General features: G+C 36.7%; 1 protein-coding gene across 1 annotated transcript; it reads left to right on the top strand.

The window, feature by feature from the left end:
* The first annotated feature begins 2,227 nt into the window (after positions 1–2,227).
* On the top strand, positions 2,228–9,308 carry LOC107763315 (protein AGENET DOMAIN (AGD)-CONTAINING P1). Its single transcript, XM_016581793.2, has 4 exons — positions 2,228–3,036; positions 7,058–7,507; positions 8,224–8,300; positions 9,014–9,308. The coding sequence occupies exons 1-3, from the start codon at positions 2,509–2,511 to the stop codon at positions 8,236–8,238; spliced, it is 993 nt and encodes a 330-aa protein (XP_016437279.1). The 5' UTR covers positions 2,228–2,508; the 3' UTR covers positions 8,239–8,300; positions 9,014–9,308.
* Positions 9,309–26,551: the final 17,243 nt, after the last annotated feature.

Here is a 26,551-nt window from a genome sequence, read left to right as displayed (position 1 = left end):
CTATAACATGGTGAAGAACTTATTTACATTCGATGTTTATATGAAACAAATAATTGTATGTGTCACATATATTTTAATACTTAAACTTGATAAATTAATGTGATTTGACACAAACACTAAATGTGGGTGAGTACTTTTCATGTGATGAGACACTTTTTCAACTGTCTTGTAGGCCTAGCATGCTCCTCATCCTCCCTCCTTCAGACTCCAACACCCTTGCTTGTTGTAAATATTTTTGAAGAACCCAATCTACTTCTTGTGATGTTGCCAGAAAGGTTGAGCTTTGTCGGAATTCTTTATTTTCGGCCAACTTGTTTTCTCTCTATCTATCTCCTTTTTGGATCTTGGCAGTTATTCTTTTTTTCTAACATGACTTTTTTTCATTAATTTTATTTACCACAGCAACAAAGAGTGATATTCATACATTTTAGTTCCTTGAAATTGTTAGATATGTGCTCAACATGCATATTTTCCAACATGTAGTGTTCATAGATCAAACTAGAGACTAAACACGTATCTATCTATTTTATTGGTAGACTAGAAAATACGAAATATAAAAATCAATATTTTTCATGAGTTACATTACTTAAATCTGCCAGGAACAATTCTATATCCTTAATTGCGTCTTCTAAAATAAGCAACTCTTCTTCCTTTATATGTTTGACAACAAGAATGCAATTCGTTTAACTTCTAACTCTTTATAAACTAGTTGTTCAACTAATTTAGCTCTTGTTTGATATGCTATATATAGAGGCTTGAGGTATGTCTCATCTTATCTGACTATCCCACTATCTACTTTTCTTGATCATCTCTAAACATGCTTAGAAAGCATTTGACATATGATGGGATCGAAAATAACAACGATACATATGAAAGCTAATAAAGAAAATCTTGAATATGATAAATCAGGCGACAAAATAGAAAATATACTATAACAACTATTGAAAGAAAAATCTCCCCTAAACAATACCCTCTTAAGGACTATATTGTGAATGTTATTGTGTTGTAGTGTGAATGAGAGATTCATAATTTATAGAGGATCACAATCTTTTCCTTCAATAAAGAAATATGTCAAATATGAAAATGAATTATATTTTTCTTTAAGGAAAAGCAAATAAATTATGGTAAATATTTTACCATTTCGTCAAGTAATAAGTAAATCCAAATATGGAAAGAAAATCATGGCAAACCCCAACAATTTTTTCCTTTGGCCAGGATTTTCTTGACAAAAACTTGATCCGTTTTCTTCACATAATCTTCATCATTGTTGCTTGCCATGGTTAAGAATAGATATGGATTGAAAATTAGAGCCATGTGCGTTAAAAGTGAGCACAAGCTTAAATTTATTAGTGCCATATATTAAAAGTGAACATGATTAAAAGTCGCACTCATGCTTTAAAATTAAGTATGAGTTAAAAATTGGAGCTCATGCGTTAAATTAAGCAATGATTAAATATTGAAGCCCATCCGTTCAAAGTAAGCACGAGTTAAAAATTAGAGCTCATACATTAAAAGTGAGCATGCGTTAAAAATACTTTTTATTTTTAAAGATGAGCAATGGGTATGTTGGAGATATGATTGAAAAAATATTCACATGTAGTACTCCGAATATATCTTTTTGGGATTTGTTTTTCATTATCGTTAGATTGGCTGCATCTTAATTTGAATCCATCTTGAACCTATCTTCACCCTTGCTCTAAACCATTGGCTTTGATACCACTTGTTGGAATCGAAAATAACAAGGGCGTCGTGCGAAAGCCGATAAAGCAAATTTTGAAAATGATAAATCAAACAACAAAAGAAAAATATACTATAAGAGAATATTATAACGAGTTTTGGTCAATTGACATACATATGAGAAAATCAATGTAAAAGAAAAAATAACAACTACTAAGAGAAAAATCTCCCCTAAACAAAGCTCACTTAAGGACTATATTGTGAATGCCATTGTATTGTTGTGTGAAGAAGATATTCTCAATTTATAAAGATCGACAACATTTTCCTCCACAAAAGTAATCAATCAAATATGAAATAAATTTATATCTTTCCTCAAGGAAAAATAAATTAATTATGATAGATATTTTACCCCTTCCTTCAAGTAAAGTAAATCCAAATTTGGGAGAAAAAAATCAAAGCAAACCCTAACAACATCAAAGTATCAAACTAATCAAAACAAGATTTATTGAAAAATTGTGCCACTCCCTACGTCCCCCAACCCCCACCCACCCACACCCAAACAAATCTTGCCAAAACTCAAAAGCCTATCCTCTTTCCTCTTCCCACCTAATCCTGAAAAACCTCAATTTCTAAAACCCAAACATTGAACTCTTGCAATTTCCAACAAGTAGAGCCCCCTCTTTGTCAATAATTCACCTTCCCTCCGCCAGTTTTGAAAATTTCAAATCTCCTAACCTGTACTACCGCCAAACAATCTCCATACGTTGCTCATTCCAAATTCAAAATTCAAAATATCTTCCTTTCGATCTTCTGGCAGCTGCAGCTGCAGCAATGGAAAATGACCAAAATGAAAGCGAAATACTGAATACTTACTTCACAAATGGCGCAGAAGTTGAGGTTAGCAGTGACGAAGAAGGCTTCCGAGGCGCGTGGTATGAGGGAACAGTCATACGACCCATTTCGAAGAAACTGAGGAGGAATGACGACGAGGATGACAAGAAGTTGCGGGTGTTGGTGGAGTACAAAACGCTGATGGCTGATAAAAAGGGTACACGACGGCTGCAGGAGACGCTGAGCTTAGTTCAGCTGCGGCCGCGGCCACCGCGTGAACGGCGGAGGAGATTCAACGTCAGTGAAGAGGTGGATGCTTATCACAATGAGGGATGGTGGGAGGGTGTGGTAATGGAGGTGTTGGGTGGTAGTGGTGGGAGGAGGTACTCTGTGTTCTTCAGGGGAACAAGGGACCAGCTAGATTTTGATGAATCCCAGCTACGGACCCACCGTGAGTGGGCCAATGGCAAGTGGACCCCTCCACTTGAGCAAGGAGAGGAAGAGGAAGATGAAGATGAAGTTGAAGAGGTATGTTCCTTTTTCATCTCGGACATTCTCATTTCTGTCGAATTGTGGAGACAACTTCGGCGGAGGTTATGGATAATGTGAAACATTATCTGGCTTTTTACTTTTCTTTTGGGCTTGTAAATCCCATTAGGAAGGGTCTTTAGGAAGAGCATACTCTTACCTTTAGGATTTTTATCACATAGCATAGGGTTGCTAATGTGTTTTAGCTCTCCATTTACCTTGAATGAAGCTGAGAAAATTAGATTACAAGAAACTCTTTCCGGATTGTTGTGTTTTTGTGAATAGCTTATTGGATTACCGAGTATGTGAATTTGCACTCAATTACCAGAAGAAAGAAATGTTCGTGGGACCCCAAACTATGAACTGGTGTGGGTAAAAAAGTAGTCTCATCGAATTCGGAGGTTCACTTCTTACAGTTTCTGCTACTTTTGGTCTATTTTTGTTGTTTGGTGCAGTTTTTTGAGGTGCAATTCTGCTATTTTTGGTTTATTTCTAGTGTTTGGTGCAATTTTTGGTGTTGCAGATTCTGGAATTTGTCAGGACCTTCCTGTAAAAGGAGAGTTGTGACAAGTTTGAGATGTGAGAATAAAAGGAGATACAAAGGCGTTTCCTGTAAACATTGGGTTAGTGCTTACACCAGGGATGCCTTGAACCTATATTATGCCCTTGTTATGGATGAGTTAGCCAACAGTATAAAGAATGAGGTTCAACTATGCATGCAATTTGCTGATGATATTGTGTTAATCCCACAAAGCTTCAAGGAAATCAACTAAAAAGTATGAAGTATAATAAACACTATTGAGAGTAAGAGTTTTAGTATAACTAGAAATAAGACTTAATAATGTATTGAAGGCTTACTCCCCTGCATACCCAGGATTGGACATCTAGACTAGTATAACATACATGGGGGCTTACCATTGGGAAACACATGGATGAGTTTGGCTCGGATAACATATTAAGAAAATTGATCATGGGCCTAACTAATCTCGAAAGTTAGCTCATAACGTAGGGATTGCTCTAGACTATGTAAGGAGATAGTATTCTATTTCGTCAATCAATGTGGGATCTAGTAGGTAAGTTCTATAAAACAATTATGAGACAGTAATATTATATGGAGGAGGGGTGAATTTTGGGCCTCGAAAGCCTAATTTCAACAAGATGAATATTGTATAAATGCTATATTAAGATGATATGCAGTTATATGGAATTGGAAAAGATATGAAATAATCACGTCTGATGAGGATTGAAGCTCTTCCAACTACTTATCTTGGTTTAACCTAGGCGCTTCCAATAAGGATTAATTAGCATGGAGCCCGAGACTTGAGAAGAGGCTAGTAGCATGGAAAAAGAGGTACCTTTCAAAAGGGGAAGAAACTATTAATTAAGAGCACTATGTCAAGCATTTAAAGTACTTTATGTCATTGCTTCATGCACCAGCCAATGTCACAGGTAAACTGAAAAGGCTTTAAAGGAACTTTTCGTGGAATCAACAACTTAGGATAGGAAGTTCCACTTAGTCAGTTGGGAGAACGCTACATCTCTGAAGGAATGTGGGAATCTTGAAAATATTTTCGAGTTTTCACTTATTAGGATGGTTACGGAGACTCGGTAACGAGGAGCACGCTCTATCAAATGGGGTGATAGGAGAAAGTATGGAATGGTTGAAGGGGGTTGGAGGATTTAAAATATCATGCTTCTGTTTGGGTGCGAATTTGGAGTAGTATTATAAGAGGATGGGAAGATTTCATCGGAAACATAAGCGCTTCAGGGTAGGAGATAGAAGTAGCATAAGTTTTTGGAGTCACAAATGGTATGGAGAAGAGGTTGAAACTCACATTCCCGAATATCTACAGTACCTCAAATAAGAAGGAAATGATAGTACAACGATATCTAGACTACATTAGGGGGGACTGTATTTAGGCATAAGGGTCAAGAAGAACTTCAAGAATAGGAAGTAATTGAATTCCAAGGCTTAATTGAAATGGTTTACAAGCAGATGATGTTCATGCTAGTTAGAGCTGATGGAGGTGGGAGGTGGGAACAGAGGGGTTATTTAATGAAGTCATATTATCATAAGCTTTTAGTGGAAGAGTTAGATAACGCTTATCGGTTTTGGATTCTCGGGACACCAAGAAAAGAGTTCTTTTTTACTTGGTTGGCACCGAGAGGAGCTATATTTACAACACGATGGTAAAAAAGGTACATTTCAGAAAAAGGAGAAGGAATTATTAATTAAGAGCACTTTGTCAAAGCATTTATACATGCTTTGTGTCATTGGTTCACACTCCAGCCAGTATCATAGGTAAACTGAAAAGGCTCCAAATTTTTTTTTTTTTTTTGTGGGATTCAGCAAATGGGGATGTGAATTTTCACTTAGTCAATTGGAAGAATAATACATCTAGTAGGGGAATCTTGAAAATATTTTCAAGTTTTCACCTGTTAGGAAACTGGTTATGGAGACTCAAGAAAGAGGAACACGCTTTATCGAATGAGCTGATAGGAGAAAGTATGGAACTGTTGAAGGGAGTTTGAGGATTGAACATATCATACTTTCTTTTGGATGCGAATTTGGAGGAATATTATAATGATGGGAAGATTTCATCGGCAACATAAACTTAAAGGTAGAGGATAGAAGTATCATAAGCTTTTGGAGTCACTGGTGGTATGAAGAAGAAAGGTTGGTCACATTCCAAACAGCTATAATATCTCAATTGAGTAGGAGACTACAATATAACGATCCGTAGACTACAAGAGGGAGGAGTCTACTGGGACATACGGGTCAAGAGGAACTTCAAAAGTGGGAAGTTGAATTCCAAGGCTTGATTGAAATATATTACAAGCATATTACGTTCATGCTAGTCAGGTCCACGGAGGTGGGGGTGGGAAGAGAGGGATTATTTCATATAGTCATGTTATCATAATCTTTTGGTGAAGGAGGAGTTGGATTTTCCATGCTTATTGGTTGGGATTCTCAGGGAATCAGGAAAGATGTGTCCTTTTACTTAGTTGACAACGAGGGGGGCTATATTGACAGTCAAGAATTTGAGAAAAGGTGGATTAAATATGCCAGTTGGTGCTTTATGCGCAAATATTCAGATAAAGATGTCGACCACAGTGAATTGGAACTTTGTAGGCATAGGGGCATTGAACGGCATTTCGAGTGAATCAGTTTACACTTCTTGGATACAGTGCTGTTATTTTCAGCTGATCAAGGGTAACTTGGAAGCTCAAAGAAGTCTGTTTGTCACTTCTTCAAAAAAGAAGCATGTTTCTCACCTTTCTCAAGTTCTCATCCTAACAGTTGCCGACAAGCCCAGCTAAACAGACTACATGCTGCAAACTTGAAAGGGGATTAGGTTATGCAGACAGTAGTTCGATATTGCTTATCATAGGCTTACCGCCCGCTTTCTTCATTTTCTTCTTTTTTTTTTTCTAAAAAGAATTTTGACCTTCATCTCCTAATGTGGAAACCTTTTCCTATATATTGTATGCTACGTTAGAACTCCTCATTCATCTTGATGTAGCTCTTCAGTAGGTAACTTATGGTATGGATAATTCGTTAAATCCTTCAAATTATACCTAAACTTGTTTAGTTAAATGAATCCGTTGCGAATACTTGTATGTTGTACCTGTATGAATACATACTTGCACCAGAATCGGTGTAACATAGGTGCTTTCCTCCAGCTAGATAGACCGGAGATAACTCATGAAAAAGAAAACCTTCCCAATTGAGCTTAAATTTTTATTCTGTTTAGTTGTGATTAATTCCATCGTTCATCATATGTGGAACATTATTGTGTTGAAAGCAAGTTGCAGTAGTACGAGATGACTTTGCAAGTATATAGGGGGATATAAATGGTATTATCATTGATAAAATAATTATTCTAACCCAAGCTTCAATAATCTCTTGAGACCAACCTAGCTTCAGCATAGATGCACTAAACACACACGGCCAAAAACAAAATGGGAGTTGGAGGAATGTTTCTCTCCCCACTTATTTTGACTTTGGCATGAAATGCAGACACTTGCTTCTACTGATATTAAACCTAGCAACGGTGCAGCAGAAAATTTCAGCGAAGGGTCATTAGTCGAAGTCAGCAGTGACGAAGAAGGTTTTGAGGGTGCTTGGTTTGCTGCAACTGTTGTTAAGCTATTAGATAATGGTAACTACCTGATAGAGTATCAGAACTTAAGAAATGACGATGATACAGCATTTTTGCAAGAAGAAGCTGATCGTTTGTATGTACGACCGCGTCCACCTGATATTGGATCTGTTAAAAGCTTCAAAGTCCTTGAAAAAGTGGATGCTCTGTACAATGATGGCTGGTGGGTGGGTGTGGTTTCTAAAGTTCTTAAAGGGCAGAGATACAGGGTTCACTTTAGGGGGAACAATGAGGAGTTGGAGTTTAAGCATGCTGATTTAAGGCTGCATCTGGACTGGATTAACGGAAAGTGGGTCACAGCTTCCCAGGTATAGTTTTCTGAATGACTGAATTTAAAATAAAATAAAATCATGAATTAGATTAAATTTTTTGGCATGGAAGACCATGCATTTCTGTCCTGGGAAAAGATCTTCTATAGTGATTCTTGTATTGTTATGTGACATATTGCTGTTTTTGATATATATATATATATAAACTGGAAATTAGAACTGATAAGGTTTCAGCGTTTAGGTTGAGAAACTTTTGGTTCTCTCCTCTGTGACCAATTAGAATGAAACCCAATATGAGCTCCGCCAGACCTTATTAACTGTCATTGTAATTCATACATTTTGGTTATGAGACAGAGTACATTATCTTAGTACACCCTAGATCCTTTCACGCCAAGTTCCTGATCACCACACTATATGTGAAGGCTAAAGAGAACCCTGTTGGATCCAAAGATAGCTGCCATGGACTGCAATTCTCTTGTCCTGTACGGTACTTGTTCATACACATTTGGTTACTTCTTCTCGCACTAGCTGATAGCCACTAGCCCTTACAGTTTTTATAATACGCTTCAATATCATGACAGTTTGTTGATATTAGGGATGGCACAATACCCGGACTAACATTTTCTAAGAGATATTTGGTACTTGTATAAACTCCTTGGCTAACATCATTATTTTAAAGCTATTAACATACGATTTAGTTGTGTTGTATCTTACATTCAATTGACCAATATTGACAAACTTCTTGATTTTTCCAGGCGTTGAAGTTGTGATCTTCGAGAAATTGCAGTGTTGGGAGATTTGCAATCTTGATTTGTAGTGTAGCTTCTAAATGGTATATTGCTTTACTCTTAATCGTTTGTTCATAATTTATCTTGTACTGAAGCAGTATTTGTGTGGTGTGATAGAAATGTACGTTAGATAATACTTTTCTTCCCTGTCTGAGTAGGAGAATCCTCAGTTTGGTATCAGTAGTATATTCTCAGAGCTTTATTCTTGTGGCCTAAAAATTGGTTTTTCGCTTGTTGATTCCAATGGTTTCCTTAGTGTGAAATTTTTAGTTTATCTTCAAACCGTGGAGAGGCTGACCAAGTTTGTCTTGAGGTGTTCATCCCAATATGCATGGGTAGGCTTTAAGCAATTTACACCAATTTCGTTTAACTTGTTTACAACTCAAAAACATTCCCTTTGAGTTGTATTCCTTCGGAATTTCATTTTGATGATCCATCCCTCCATCATAATCTATCATGAAAATTGCCCTTGTAGGTAATCTTGTTGGTCAGTTCATGCATAGGACCCATGATTCCCTCCTTAAAGCCATAAACAATGTATGCAAACTATATGCAATCATTTGGTCCCCAATCTCCCCACATCATATCCGAGCCTGTTCTTTACAACATGCATTTATGCAATGTTGTGCTACTTTGTTGCTAATTTTAGTGTTTCATATGTAATCTATTCCCATTGAGGTTGATTTAAAGCACTTTTTTAAGTGCAGTTTGTTTTAAAGTTGTGCCATATCTAATCTCTCTTTATCTTTGTCTGTAGGTTTAGCGGATAGTGCGATTTTGCTTAGGATTGTAACTTGTTGGGAGCCTCACTTCATTACTCAAGGCCTCCCATGAAAATAGTAGCTTGTACGTATTATATATAGGATGTGTTCCTGCTTGGATTTAAAAAAAAATGATATGAAATGAACTATGTACTCCTTCAAGGTAAAACCTTCAGGTCTCTCCATGTCCTAGGATTTATTATCTTAACTTCACTTGTGTGTGTTGTATGTGTAATGTAAGCCAAGTCTATGGATAATTTTAGTTGTGCAAACTTCTACACCCCTTGTAAAGTGGTTGCTAAAGTGATCACTTCATATTGGTGCTCCCCTCCCACACAGTCCACTCAAAAAAAGAAAACAAAAGAGAAAAGACATGAAAAGTGAGAGATTGGCATATTGCTATTACATAATTGAAGGTTACAAAGGAATGAGCCTTGTTATGAGTAGTGCTGCATTTGAGAAGGGAAAAATGGTGTACTGCAATTTCATTGAATTGAAAAGGCAAGATGAGATGTGTATAATAAGTTCCCTCTTCTCAGTTGGATTGCAATTCAAGAACCACTTCACTACTGCTGAAGCCTGAAGGGGAGTACAATAGTAGCTGTCTTTCTCGCATACTGGTTGAGTTTGATCCCTAGAGATTACTACAACATAAAAAAATTCTCCGTATGTATTTATTACTCCTATGATTCTACTTCTTTCTTTGTTGATGTATTGTCAACTAAGAAGTTAATAGAACAATTATAACCGAACGAATAATAATTACAAATAATGCGCAGGCTACCGAAATATATGATATACTCCTATATCACAAGCTAAAAGTTTGATCACGGCCTCTTGATTACGAGATCTTAGCCTAAGGGTGGTAAGTGGGCTGGGCCTGGCCCTAAGTGGGCTTCGCGGGCCCGTCCTAAGTGGGCCGGTCCTATACGGTCCGGTCCTAAACGGTCCCGGGTTTCGCGGGCTTATTGCTGGAACCGGTTCGGGACCGGAACCACGAACTAACGGTCCCGAATTAAGTGGGCCGGTCCCGGGCCTAAGTGGGCCTAAATGGGTCCAACAGATTTTTTCTATTTTTAAATTTTTTTTTATAGAAGTTAGAGAAAAAAATAGTAATAAAGATATATAAGCTATATTCGATTTATATACTATATATACATCTTAAAATATATATATACTATATTATATATACATAGTATACATCTTAAAATCGATAGTATACATCTTAAGATATACTATATATACATGTATATCTACTATACTATACTATATATATATCTAGTATATCTAGTATACTATGTATATATAGTATATCTTAAGATGTATATATAGTATAGTATAGTATATATATAAGCTTATATATATATGTATATCTATATATATATATATATATGTATATCGAATATAGCTTATATATCTTATGAGATGTATATATAGTATAGACTATAGTATAGTATAAATATAAGCCTTATATATATATATATATATATATATATATATATATATATATATATATATATATATATATATATATATCGAATATAGCTTATATATCTTAAGTTGTATATATAGTATATTATATACTATACTATATATACACATAGTATATAAGCCATATTCGATAGTATATATCTTAAGATATACTATATATACATCTTAAGATATATATAATATATATAGTAAGATGTATATATATTATAGTATACTATAGTATATACTATATAAACAACTTAAGATATATAAGTATATTCGATATACTCGATATACATATATATATAAGCTTATATATATATATACTATACTATACTATATATACATCTTAAGATATATAAGCTATATTCGATTTATATACTATATATACATCTTAAGATATATATATATAAGCTATATTCGATTTATATACTATATATACATCTTAAGATATACTATATATACATGTATATCTACTATACTATACTATATATATATCTAGTATATCTAGTATACTATGTATATATAGTATATCTTAAGATGTATATATAGTATAGTATAGTATATATATATATATATATATATATATATATATATATATATATATATATATATATATATATATATATGTATATCGAATATAGCTTATATATCTTATGAGATGTATATATAGTATAGACTATAGTATAGTATAAATATAAGCTTTTATATATATATATATATATATATATATATATGTATATCGAATATAGCTTATATATCTTATGAGATGTATATATAGTATAGACTATAGTATAGTATAAATATAAGCTTTTATATATATATATATATATATATATATGTATATCGAATATAGCTTATATATCTTATGAGATGTATATATAGTATAGACTATAGTATAGTATAAATATAAGCTTTTATATATATATATATATATATATATATATATATATATAGGCTTATATATATATATATATGTATATCGAATATAGCTTATATATCTTATGAGATGTATATATAGTATAGACTATAGTATAGTATAAATATAAGCTTTTATATATATATATATATATATATATATATATATATGTATATCGAATATAGCTTATATATCTTATGAGATGTATATATAGTATAGACTATAGTATAGTATAAATATAAGCTTTTATATATATATATATATATATCTTATATATATATATATATGTATATCGAATATAGCTTATATATCTTATGAGATGTATATATAGTATAGACTATAGTATAGTATAAATATAAGCTTTTATATATATATATATATATATATATATGTATATCGAATATAGCTTATATATCTTAAGTTGTATATACTATATTATATATACATAGTATATAAGCCATATTCGATAGTATACATCTTAAAATATACTATATATACATGTATATCTACTATATATATCTAGTATACTATATATACTATATATATATACTATTTTTGACAGCCCAACGGCTATTTTTTTTTTTCAAAAAAAAAAAAAAAATCCGTTGGGACCGTTTGGCCCGCTAAGGGACGGGCCGGTCCCTGGCGGGCTAACGGTCCCGGGCCTAACGGGCCCAATTCATAGGACCGGCCCACGGGACCGAACCAGGCCCGCTAAAAACGGTCCAAACGGTCCTAACCCGTTAGCCCGTTAGGCCCGAGGTCCCGGGCCGGTCCGGAACCTGGACCGATTCACTTGCCACCCTTATCTTAGCCTATAAGTTAATTGAACTTCGCGTCCCAAGAAATATACCATTACTTCTTTTCTTTCCACAATTAGCATTTATTCTCAATAAGACAATAACCAAGAGTTATATCGTAATTATATCTTACTTTCTGTACAATCTACTTTTATCCTTTTTTTCCCTTTTTCCAAGAAATTTCATGATCTACGGATTCTTTTTATTATAACTAGTTCCTATTGAGTTATGTGGCAAAAGTTTTTGTAAAATAATATTAATATTATTAAAATAGTTTTCTAAATATTATCTAGCCGTTATAATAAAGTTGCTAATATAAAAAACATATGTTAGAGCATAACATGAAAATTTAGTTCCAAAGGAAAGCCGTTATAGCGACGTGTTGTTATCGAGGATGGTTGTTCTAGAGAAGCTTGATTGTACGTAAGAGAATAAAGTATAAATTTTTGTGAATGAACAATATGGATCGTCGTATAGTAACTTATTTATCGAGGTCAAGATGATTGGACTTCATTTGAGCCTACAAAGATGAACAATCAAGATTTAGTTAGATACATGTGATTTTATTTACTTGTTTTAATTTATTAGGTACAAACATATATTGAAACAAATTTTACCTAAAATTTATAAATGATATTCCTGGTGTGTATATGTTATTTTCATCCTTCTAGGGGCGGAGCTACAGTTCTGCTTACAAGTTCGGCAGAACTCAGTAGCTTTATCCTAAATTATATATTTGTGTTTAAAAATCTACTTAATATGCATAAATAATTTATTCAGAACTCAATAAGTTGCCTTTTGTAGAATCCAGAACTCATAAACTCAAAAGGTAAAATTGATTTCTTCCTATTTATTAAAGTTAACCCTTTAATCTTTCCAACCTCTTTGGATGTGAAAGTTATACTTTATATATTTTTTTTTGCTAAAACACACCAATGTAGGAGAAAAAATGGATCTTAGATGATAATATAAATACTCTTACTTGAATATAAATATACAATTACAAGTCTAGAGAAATCACCAAAATTTAGATTATTCACATTTCTTGTTGTCGAACATAATGCATAAAACGTTAATACATTATGCTTCTCTAATGAGACATCAAAATTCATGATAAAAGGGTACCAACCTTTATGTTATATTTAAATATAATCTTTATTTATTTCACGAGTATTTTCAAATATTAATGTAAGCTTAAAAAATATAATCTTTCACATAATTTCATGCATGTTGATAAGTTGCATACCAAAAACCAATTTCATTCAAAAGGAATAGTTAATTATATTATCTTACTTATTCCTGATCATAACATATGAATGATCAGACACGATATATGTTATGGGACCATGATCATCTACCCTAATATTTATAAGAAAATGTATTTCATAAACGAAAGGGTAGAAAATAACAAATAAACTGTAAGTCAAAGTGAGATATATATAACCCGTTTTATCGGGATTAACCATTTCAATCTTTCCAAATATAAGGCGATGTTTGGTCGGTGACTAAGCATTGTGTGAGATCATATCCTTCAAAGAACAATTTCCCAACACTCTCGCCTTTCAATTCAAGTATAAGGCGATTATCTAACTAATGCCAAAAGCTTTTTTTTTTTTTGGTTCCTAACAAGTTTCTCCTGAAGAAATAATTATTTTTCTTATTCGTGAAAGACAAAAAAAAATGTTAACCACAATAAAACATTTTAATGATGAGGAACTTTTATTTTAAAAATACCGTTGCAGTACATGAAAGGTTTTCTTTCACTCTCTAATTTGTCTTTTGACAATTTCTAAGACAATTGGCGCTAATCTCTTTTCGCTCGACTTTGGACTGCATCTCTCTGCTTGTAGCATTTTCGCACAATCTCGCCGGTTCCCATTGGAATAGATGAATCTTCATTCTATAAGTAAACAACCAAAAGTCATATTTAACTTGAATGGATGTGACAGTTAATGAATGAGTATGAATTGTTGTCTTGCATTATTTATAGGCGTCACAATTTTTTTAGTATGTATAATATTGAGCAAAATTCATTTATAGCCCATCGGGCCAAATATATATCAATCGGTAGCCACAAATTGACCCGTACAAGTCATAACCTTAAAACAAAAACAATGGCTAGCAACTGAAAAACCTGAAAGTGGTGCCTCTGAGGAAAATCGGATTCTTCAAGCCGAATAACTCTATTTTCTTCTCAGTCGGTGAACTTCTCCGGCAAATCTCGAGTTCCCAAGCAGTTTAATTCGTTGAAATTGAAGAAAAAAGATGTGTTCTTCACTAGAAAAACTGAGAAGCTGTCCAAAAGCTCCAGGTTTACCGTACGTTGTGATGCTTCGAGTGGAAAGGTAACCAACTTATTCCTGTACTTGTGCATTTTTATTTCTAGTTCTATTTTGAATTTTACCTCGATGATTAAAAGCTACTAATTGTTTTATATACAAACATAATTCTGAATAAATAAAAATTTCGAAATACTAGGAAAAAAGGGAACTGAAATTTAAAGAGGTTTTTCCAAAAAGAAAATAGAAACACATCATCATCTTTTTTTTTTTTTTTTTTTTTTTTGTCTTTTAGCAAATTAACGGTGCATTGATAAATAACATGAAGAAATGGGAAAGTAAGAAGCTTTTAGTGTTGTGTTTCAATGGAGTTGCTGGGTTTTGAGTTGGGAGTTTGAAGTCACGGGAAATAACATGAAGTTTCATGATGGTTCTTTCTCAGATAACTATGCATAAAGTTGAAATATATACAAAATAGACTGTCACTATACAAAAATTATACAAAATAGATTATCACTATACAATTTATATACAATAGACTGTCACTATACAAAATATATATAAAAATAGAATGTCATTATACAAACAATATACTAAATAGATTGTTACTGTACAAAATATATACAAAATAGACTATCACTATACAAAAATATACTAAATAGACTACTACTATACAATTTATGTACAATAGACTGTCTGTTACGACCCAATTTTACCTAAAGGTCGTGATGGCGCCCAACACTACAGCTAGACAAGCCAACTAGTAAATTAAACCCATATTCAATTCTTTTAAAATTAACCGAGTAATTAAACTCTTCTTACTTGCAAGAATTTACACAATATGGAAAGATTTAGTAAATTAAAATAACCAAGAACATGATTTAAATCCAAACATTCTAATAGTGTGTGTGCCAAGATCTGGTGTCACAAGTGTATGAGCATCTAGTAGATTATACAAAATTATAAATACTATCTGAAAGGAAATAGACAAGATAAAATTCCTAGAAGAGGCACTAGTTGTAGCAGAACGACTCGGAAAGCAGCTCACCACTAAACCTCTGGATAACGCATGTGCGCGCCGATAGGTCCAACGATAGCACCTGTCTCAGGTCCTGCACAAAAAGTGCAGCAAGTGTAGCATGAGTACGTAAACAACGTGTATCCAGTAAGTATCAAGCCTAATCTCAAAGAGGTAGAGACGAGAGGTCGACTTTGATACTCACTAAGGGTCAATAATAATAATTGAAATAAAATATATAATTATTTAAATCAACATGATTCATAGAGCTAACAATAATTTTATTTAACCAACAGAAATAATTAAATTCCTTCAAATGTAACAATTTCCAATCTATTAATTAAATTTACAAGTTGCAATTAAAATATCAAGGTATCGTGTAATTATTATTATTATTAGGCACGAATTCTGCCGAGGTCGTATGACCCGATCCAGAGTGTCGTGTACACTGCCGAGGGACGTGCGACGCGATCTATAGATGCATCTATACTGCCGAGGCGTTCGGCCCGCTCCACAAGAAAGGAAGACATTTTCTTATGTACCTCCGGAAGGAGAGTATATTCATTATAGATTAATTCGAGAGGATGAACAATTTCTTTTAATAATTAATTAATTTAAGCAAAAAATTAAGTATATGAGATTTCCATCTTTTATTATCTTTCCCTAACAATTCACAACATATTTCAAATAATTTAATTAAATAAAGGATACAATTTACGCACATAATTCATGCTTTGAGTCCTAAACTACCCGGACTTTAGCATAAATAGTAGCTACGTACGGACTCTCGTCACCTCGTGCGTACGTAGCCCCCACACTTAGCAACAATTGTTAATTTAATCACCTATGGGGTAATTTCTCCTTCACAAGATTAGACAAGAGACTTACCTCAACTTGCTCCAATTTAATCTACTAGCAATCCTTTTCCTCGATTATCCAACTTTGTATGGCTAGAATCTAACCAAAATAATTCGATACAATCACTAAAAATTATAGGAATCAAATTCATAAGAAAATACTATATTTTTCAATAAAAATTAACTCAAAAATCATCCATGGGGACCACGTCTCGGGCTGCGGCAAAAGTTATAAAATATGAACGCCTACTCAACCACGAGTCTACTCATATCAAAATTACTAAATTCCGATAACAATTCGGCCCTCAAATCCTCAAATCTATCCAAGAGGGTTTTTAAACTTTTTCAACTTAATTCACCAATTAAATGATAAAAACAGTGATGGATTCGGGTAATTTAACCAATATTGAGTTAAAAATACTTACCCCGTTGTTTTATGTGAAAAACTCCCAAAAATCGCCTCAATCCGAGTTCCAAATCGGTAAAAAATAGAAAATGGGACGAAGTCCCATTTTCAGAACTTAAACTCTCTGCCCAGTGATTTCTTCTACGCGATCGCGAACTTCCTCATGCGATCGCGCAACACAAATTTTTAATGACCAAAAATAACCCTACGCGATCGCAAATAATGCCACGCGATCACGATGCACATGATTCCAACTCTACGCGATCGCATCCCTCTTCACGCGATCGCGTGGCCCATCTTTCTCTCAGGTTTTCCCTACGCGATCAGAAACAATGCCACGCGATCGCGATGTACAGAATGGCCCAACCTACGCGATCGCGGTTGACCTCACGCGATCGCGAAGAACAAAAATCAACACTGCCTCAACTAAGCCTACTCGATCGCAAACTATCTCACGCGATCGTGTAGAACAAAGTCACCTCTACCCAAATTACATTACGCGATCGCAGACAAACTTACGTGATCGCGTATAAGGAAATCAGAAGAAAATATTAGCAGCTATCAACAATCTCCCAAAAGCCAAAAATGATCCATTAGCCGTCCGAAACTCACCCGAGCCCCTCGGGACCTCAACCAAATATACCAACAAGTCCTAAAACATCATACAAACTTAGTCGAGCCTTCAAATCACATCTAACAACACTAAAACCGTGAATCATACTTCAATTAAAGCTTAATCAAACTTAAAATTTCCAACTTCTACATTCGGTGCTGAAACCTATCAAATCAAGTCCGATTAAACTCAAATTTTGCGCACAAGTCATAAAAGACATAACAGAGCTATGAAAATTTTTGGAACTAGATTCCGACCCCAATATCAAAAAGTCAACTCCCCGGCAAACTTCCAAACTTAAATCTCTCCTAAGTCCAAAATCACCATACAGAGCTATTGAAACCGTCAAATCCCGATTCCTGGGTCGTTTTCTCAAAATATTGACCAAGTCAAACTTAGCATTTTAAGGCCAACTTAAGGAACCAAGTATTCCGATTTTAACCCGAACACTTTCAAATCCCGAACCAACCATCCCCACAAGTCATAAATTAATAAAAGCATCTACAAGGAGTTTTATTTAGGAGAGCGGGGTTCTAAAAGTCAAAATGACCGGTTGGGTCATTACATTCTCCACCTCTTAAACAAACATTCGTCTTCGAACGGGTTTAGAATTGTACCTGGAGTGCTTAATAAGTGTGGATATCTGCTCCACATGTTTTCTTCGGCCTCCCAAGTCGCTTCCTCGACTGGTTGACCCCTCAACTGGACTTTTACTGCAGAAATCTTCTTGGACCTCAACTAGCGAACCTGTTTATCAATAATGGCAATTGACTCCTCTTCATAACCCAAGCTATTATCTAGCTGAACTGTGCTGAAGTCTAACACATGTGATAGGTCGGCATGATACTTCCGGAGCATAGATACATGGAAAAACGGATGAACTCCTGATAGACTGGGAGGCAAGGCAAGCTCATAGGCAACCTCCCCAACTCGTTTTAATACCTCAAATTGGCCTATAAATCTTGGGCTCAACTTGCCCTTCTTCTCGAATCTCATGAATCCCTTCATCGGCGAAACCTTCAAGAGAACTTTCTCACTCACCATAAATGATAAATCACGCACTTTCTGATCCGCATAACTCTTTTGTCTGGACTGTGCGGTACGAAGTCGCTCCTAAATTAACTTTACCTTTTCCAATGCATCTTTCACCAAATCAGTACCATATAACTTAGCCTCACCGGGCTCAAACCATCCGATGGGCGAACGATATCGCCGACCATATAAAGCCTCAAATGGAGCCATCTCGATCTTTGATTGGTAACTGTTATTATAAGCAAACTCGGCCAAAGGCAAGAAACGATCCCACAGACCTCCAAAGTCAATCACACATGCCCTGAGCATATCCTACAAAATATGAATTGTCCGCTCTGACTGCCCATTGGTCTGCGGATGAAAGGCTGTGCTGAGTTCAACACGGGTCCCCAATTCACTCTGTACTGCTCTCCAGAAATGTGAAGTAAACTAAAGGCCTCTATCTAATATGATAGAAATTGGCACACCATGCAACCGAACTATCTCCTGAATATAAATATGGGCCAACCTCTCTGAAGTATACATAGTCACAACCAGAATGAAATGTGCCGACTTGGTCAACCTGTCAACAATCACCCAAACTGCATCAAATTTCTGCAAGGTCCGTGGCAACCCGACTACAAAGTCCATAGTAAGGCGTTCCCATTTCCACCCCGGTATAGTCATCTGCTGAAGTAGGACACCTGGCCTCTAGTGCTCATATTTAACTTGCTGGCAATTTAGGCACCTAGCTACATGCTCAACGATGTCCTTTTTCATTCGTTGCCACTAATAATGCTGCCTCAGGTCACGATACATCTTCGTAGTACCTAGATGAATAGAATACCGAGAACTGTATGTCTCCTCTAGGATCTTTTTCCTTATTCCATCCACATTAGGAATATATAGGCGATCCTAGAGTCGCAGAACACCATCCACGCCAATAGTAACTTCCTTGGCACCACCCTGCAGTATCGTTTCTTGAAGAACCATTAAGTGTGAATCATCATACTGGCGAGCCTTGATATGCTCAAATAGTGAAAACTGAGCTACAACACATGCAAGAACTCGACCGGGCTCTGAAATATCCAGCCGCACAAGTCTGTTGGCCAAGGACTAAATATCCAAAGCTAATAGCCTCTCCTCTACTGAAATAAAAGCCAAACTACCCATACTCTCCGCCTTTCTACTCAAGGCGCCTGCAACCACATTTGCTTTTCCGGGATGATATAGGATAATAATATCATAATCTTTCAGTAATTCCAGCCATCTGTGCTGCCTCAAATTTAGGTCCCTCTACTTGAACAAATGCTGCAAACTACGATGGTTAGTGTAAACCTCACAAGACACCCCATAAAGATAATGCCTCCAAATCTTAAGAGCGTGAACAATCGCAGCTAACTCCAAATCATGCACCGGATAATTCTTCTCATGGGGCTTCAGCTAACGTGAAGCATATGCAATAGCTCGCCCTTCCTGCATCAATACACAACCCAAGCCAACGCGTGAAGCGTCACAATACACTGTATACATCCCCGAACCAGAAGGCAATACTAACACTAATGCTGTAGTCAATGCTGTCTTGAGCTTCTGAAAGCTCGCCTCACAATTATCGGACCATTAGAACGGAGCACCCTTCTGGGTTAATTTGGTCAAAGGTACTGCAATAGATAAAAAGCCTTCCACGAACCGACGATAATAACCTGCTAAACCTAGAAAACTCATGATCTTAGTCGCCGAAGTGGGACGATACCAATTCTGAACTGCCTCAATCTTTTTGGGATCAACTTTAATGCCCTCGCCCGATACAATATGCCCCAAAAATGCTACAGATTCTAGCCAAAATTCACATTTGGAGAACTTAGCATATAGCTTTTGTTCCCGTAATGTTTGAAGCACCACTCTCATATGCTGCTCGTGCTCCTCCTTACTGCGCGAGTAGATCAAGATGTCATCAATGAAGACAATGACAAACAAATCAACATATAGCCTGAATACCCTATTAATCAAATCCATAAACGCCGGCGGGCGTTAGTTAAACCGAAGGACATTACCAGAAACTCATAATAACCATATCTAGTCCGGAAAGCAGTCCTCGGAACATCCGACTCCCGAATCTTCAACTGATGGTATCCCGACCTCTAGTCGATCTTAGAGAACACCCTAGCACCCTGCAACTGGTCGAATAGATCATCAATACGCAGCAACAGATACTTGTTCTTAATAGTGACTTTGTTCAATTGTCGATAATCGATACACATCCGCATAGTACTATCCTTCTTCTTCATAAATAATACCAGTGCACCCCAAGGCGATATACTCGGTCTGACAAACCCTTTGGCTTGTAACTCCTCAAGTTGTTCTTTCAATTCTTTTGGAGCCATGCGATACAGTGGGATAGATATAGGCTGGGTATCTGGAGCCAAATCAATACAGAAATCAATACCACGATTAGGTGGCACGCTTAGAAGATCTGAAGGAAATACATCGGAGAGCTCCGGAAATTCAGGCACTGAATCTATAGTCGGAGTCTCTGCAGTAGTATCCCTCACATAGGCTAGATAATCTAAACATCCCTTCTCAACCATGTGTTGAGCCTTCATAAAAGAAATGACCCGATTAAATGCACTAACAGACGAATCCTTCTACCCTAGCCTAGGCAGTGCTGGAATAGCCAAGGTAACAGTCTTGGCATGGCAATCTAGAATGACATGATATGGAGATAACTAGTCCATGCCCAGGATAATTTCAAAATCGGCCATCTCAAGCAATATGAGGTCTGCTATAGTTTCATAACCATATAATGTAACAATACAGGACCGGTAGATCCGATTCACAACAACAGAATCGCCCATAGGAGTGGACACATAAACGGGAGTACACAAGGACTCACGAGAAACACCTAGGAAATGAGCAAATAAAGATGACACATAGGAATATGTAAACCCTGGATCAAATAATACGGAGAAATTTTTGCCGCAAACAGAAATAATACCTGTAATCACAACATCTGAGGCCTCTGCATCTGGTCTGGCCGAAAAAGCATAGAACCGAGCTAGAGCGCCAACTAGCTGGCCTCCACCTGGCTGACCTCCACCTCTAGTACGACCCCTACCCACCTTTCCTCCACCTCTTGGTGGTCGGACGACTGGTGGAGCAACTGGTGCAGTAATCATAGGCTGTAGACCATGCTGCACTGGTCTACCCCGAAGCCTGGGGCAGAATCTCCGCATGTGACTGGGATCCATGCACTCGTAAAAACTCTTCAGTACAATGGCCTGCTGACTAAGAATCTGGCCCTGGTGACCTGAATACCCACTGGGAGAACCCTAAATAGCTGGTGGGCGATAAGAACTCTCTAGTATAGCACTGAAATAAGGTCGCATTGGAGCACCCCGATGAGGCAGTGGTGCTAGATATGGGGGCTTGCTGGACTGCCCTCTCACGAACTGGCCTCTACCCCCAGACAAAGCACCTTTGAACTCTCCAGAATATCTAAACCGCTTATCTCTCATAACCTGCTCTCGGCTCCGCTGACGCACATCCTTAATCCTATGGGCTATCTCCACGACTAGCTCATAAGAAGTACCTACCTATACCTCCCGGGCCATAGTGGCCTGAATGCCAGTATGTAAACCCGCAACAAACCTCCGCACTCTCTCCGCCTCAGTAGGGAGTATCATAAGTGCATGGCAAGATAACTCAGAGAACCTCGCCTCATAATCAGTCACTAACATCTGACCCTGCCGGAGCTGCTCAAACTGAAACCGCAACTCTTCTCTCTGGGAGGATGGAATATACTTGTCCAGGAAGATACGGGTGAACCTGTCCCAAGTCATGGGAGGAGAATCTGCTGGTCTGCCAAGAAGATAAGACTTCCACCATCTACAGGCTCTGCCCTCTAGCTGAAAAGTAGCAAAGTCAACCCCATGAGACTCCAATATCCTCATGTTGTACAGTCTATCCTTGCACCGATCAATGAAATTTTGGGGATCCTCATGTCACTCACCCCCAAAGACAGGAGGATGTAGTCTAGTCCATCTGTCCAATAGTTTCTGTGGGTCGGCAGCTGCAGCTGGCCTGGGCTCATGTGTAGCTGCTGCCACTGGCTGGGCTCCACCCACGGGTAGTGCACCCTGGGTCTGATATACAACAGCTGCCTGCCCATGAGCTTGTGCGGTAGGGGTATGTGCTCCCCCGTCCGCCTGAGATGTGGTTGGGTCTACCGAAAATAAATCGGTCTGGGTCATAGTGTCCATGAACCACAGCATATGACCCATGACATCCTGAAATCCCGGTGTAGATGTGAAATCCACCGGAGCTGGCTCTGCCACAAGTACCTCACCCCGTTCCTCAATAATGGGATTCTCTGTTGGACCCACTGGCGGCATAACTGGAACAGTCCTGGGACGTCCTCGCCTCCTACCATGGGCTGGAGCCCTCTCTCGGCCTCGGCCTCTAGCAATTGGGGGAGTAGCTCTTCCCTGGTCTGGAACCTCAGTAGAGCGCGTTCTCACCACCTGTGAGAGAATAAGAGAAATATATTTAGTACTACATCAATTGCACGATGGAAGATGAAGAAAGGTAGTTTACTAACACCCTATAGCCTCTCGCAAATAAGTATAGACGTCTCCGTACCGATCCGCAAGACTCTATTAGGCCTGCTCATAACTTGTGAGACCTACATGAACCTAGTACTCTGATACCATATTGTCACGACCCAATTTCACCTATAGGTCGTGATGGCGCCTAACATTACAGCTAGGCAAGCCACCTATAGGTCGTGATAGCGCCCAACACTACAAGAATTTAGTAATAAAACTCTTCTTATTTGCAAGAATTTAGACAATATGGAAAGATTTAGTAAATTAAAATAACCAAGAACATAATTTAAATCCAAACATTCTACTAGTGTGTGTGCCAAGACCTGGTGTCACAAGTGTATGAGTATCTAGTAGATTATACAAAAAATTCCAAATACTGTCTGAAAGGAAATAGACAGGAGAAATTTCCCAGAAGAGGCACTAATTGCTGCAGAACGACTCGTAAAGCAGCTCACCACTAAGGCTCTAGATAACGTGGGTGTGCGTCGATAGGTCCAGCGATAGCACCTGTCTCAGGTCCTGCACAAAAAGTACAGCAAGTGTAGCATGAGTACTTAAACAACGTGTACCCAGTAAGTATCAAGCCTAATCTCGAAGAGGTAGAGACGAGAGGTCGACTTTGACACTCACTAAGGGTCAATAATAATAATTGAAAATAAAATATGGATTTTTTTAAAATCAACATGATTCATAGAGCTAACAATAATCTTAGTTAACCAACAGAAATAATTAAATTCCTTCAAATGCAACAATTTCCAATCTATTAATTAAATTCACAAGCTGCAATTAAAATGCCAAGGTATCGTGTAATTATTATTATTATTAGGAACGATTTCTGCCGAGGTCATACGACCTGATCTAGAGTGTCGTGTACACTGCCGAGGGACGTGTGGCATGATCCTTAGATGCATCTATTGTTACAACCCATGTTTTCGTACGTACGAGTACATCGTAAGTCAATTGATGTAAGCTTAGAAATGAAATCATATTTGAAAAGTTTACAAAGTAAGTTAATCATATTACCTAGGAGGTTACAAATATTGAAGATCATGAACAACAAGTACAAAGAGGATTGGAAGGTTCCGAAGCTAAAGGAATTGAAGAAACTAATGTTTCGTCGAAAGTCGACAAGTTGGGAATGTAATAGCATATATTGTTGGGGTAAAACCAGGGTATTTAACATGATAAGGAGGTTGTGTTATGAGTTATGTTAGTCATATGATTGTTGTGTGTTATGTTTTGAAGTCAAGCGAGTGGTGGAACAAAATTCGATGAAAGTCATCACAAGTTACGTTCATAAGTTTTACTGAAACTTTAAGTCAAATGTAACTGCCATTTGCTCCTAATATACTTAGAGTTATGGGGTGTTCCACCCATCAAATTATATTCGTTATAGATTAATTCGAGAGGATGAACAATTTTTTTTATAATTAATTAAGTAGAAAATTAAGTATATGAGATTTTCAACTTTTACTATCTTTCCCTAACAATTCACAATATATTTCAAATAATTTAATTAAATAAAGGATACAATTTACGCACATAATTCATGCTTTGAGTCCTAAACTACCCGGACTTTAGCATAGATAGTAGCTACGTACGGACTTTCGTCACCTCGTGCGTACGTTGCCCCCATACTTAGCAACAATTGTTAATTTAATCACCTATGAGGTAATTTTCCCCTCACAAGGTTAGACAAGAGTCTTACCTCAACTTGCTCCAATTTAATCCACTAGCAGGCCTTTTCCTCGATTATCCAACTTTGTATGGCTCGAATCTAACCAAAATAATTCGATACAATCACTAAAAATTATAGGAATCAATTTCATAAGAAAATACTATATTTTTCAATAAAAATCCGAAATTAACTCAAAAATCGTCCGTGGGGCCCACGTCTCGGACTCTGGCGAAAGTTACAAAATATGAACGCCCACTCAACCACGAGTCTACTCATATCAAAATTACTAAATTCCGATAACAATTCGGCCCTCAAATCCTCAAATCTATCCAAGAGGGTTTTCAAACTTTTCCAACTTAATTCACCAATTAAATGATAAAAACAGTGATGGATTCGGGTAATTTAACCAATATTGAGTTAAGAACACTTACCCCATTGTTTTCTGTGAAAAACTCCCAAAAATCGCCTCAATCCAAGTTCCAAATCGGTAAAAAATAGAAAATGGGACGAAGTCCCATTTTCAGAACTTAAACTCTCTGCCCAGTGATTTCTTCTACGCGATCGCGAACTTCCTCACGCGATCGCGTAACACAAATTTTTAATGCCTAAAAATAACCCTACGCGATCGCAAATAATGCCATGCGATCGCGATGCACAAGATTCCAACTCTACGTGATCGCATCCCTTTTCACGCGATCGTATAGAGAAAACGCGTGGCCCAACTTTCTCTCAAGTTTCCCCTACGCGATCGCTAACAATGCCCCGTGATCGCAATGCACAGACTGGCCCAACCTATACGATCGCGATTGACCTCGCGCGATCGCGAAGAACAAAAATTAACACTGCCTTAACTAAGCTTACGCGATCGCAAACTATTTCACGCGATCGCGTAGAACAAAGTTACCTCTGCCCAAATTACACTACGCGATCGCAGACGAACTTACGCGCTCGCGTATAAGAAAATCAGAAGAAAATACTAGCAGCTATGAGCAATCTCCCAAAAGCCAAAAATAATCCGTTAGCTATTCGAAACTCAACCGAACCCCTCGGGACCTCAACCATATATACCAACAAGTCCTAAAACATCATACGAACTTAGTCGAGCCTTCAAATCATATCCAACAACACTAAAACCACGAATCATACTTCAATTCAAGCTTAATGAAACTTAAAATTTCCAACTTCTACATTCGGTGCTGAAACCTATCAAATCAAGTCTGATTAACCTCAAATTTTACGCACAAGTCATAAATGACATAACGAAGCTATGAAAATTTTCGGAACTGGATTCCGACCCCGATATCAAAAAGTGAACTCTCTAGTCAAACTTCCAAACTTAAATTCTTGTTTTAGCCATTTCAAGCCTAATTTAACTACGGACTTCCAAATAAAATTTTGAATACACTTCTAAATCCAAAATCACCATACAGAGCTATTGGAAGCGTCAAATCCCGATTCCGGGGTCGTTTTTTCAAAATGTTGACTAAAGTAATACTTAGCATTTTAAGTCCAACTTAAGAAACCAAATGTTCCGATTTCAACCTGAACACTTTCAAATCCTGTACCAACCATCCCCGCAAGTCATAAATAAATAAAAGCACCTACATGGAGTTTTATTTAAGGGAACGAGGTTCTAAAAGTCAAAATGACCGGTTGGGTCATTACACTGTCACTATACAAATATACAAAATAGACTGTCACTATACAAAATAAAAACTAAATAGGCTATTACTATACAAAAAATATACAAAATAGACTTTCACTATACAAAATAGACTGTCATTATACAAAAATATATAAAATAGACTGTCACTATATAAAAAATATATAAAATAGATATTTCAGGCTATTAGATGCAATAAGTTTGGGCCAAAAGGCC

Source organism: Nicotiana tabacum, chromosome 19 (assembly GCF_000715075.1).
Source record: "Nicotiana tabacum cultivar K326 chromosome 19, ASM71507v2, whole genome shotgun sequence".
NCBI lineage: Eukaryota > Viridiplantae > Streptophyta > Magnoliopsida > Solanales > Solanaceae > Nicotiana > Nicotiana tabacum.
This window is presented reverse-complemented; position numbering and strand designations above follow the sequence as displayed.

Excerpts from the sequence above, each read along its gene's own strand:
- LOC107763315 (XM_016581793.2), top strand. The coding sequence starts at position 2,509 with ATGGAAAATGACCAAAATGAAAGCGAAATACTGAATACTTACTTCACA. Across the intron at positions 3,037-7,057 it reads ATGAAGATGAAGTTGAAGAG|ACACTTGCTTCTACTGATAT; the intron begins GTATGTTCCTTT and ends CATGAAATGCAG.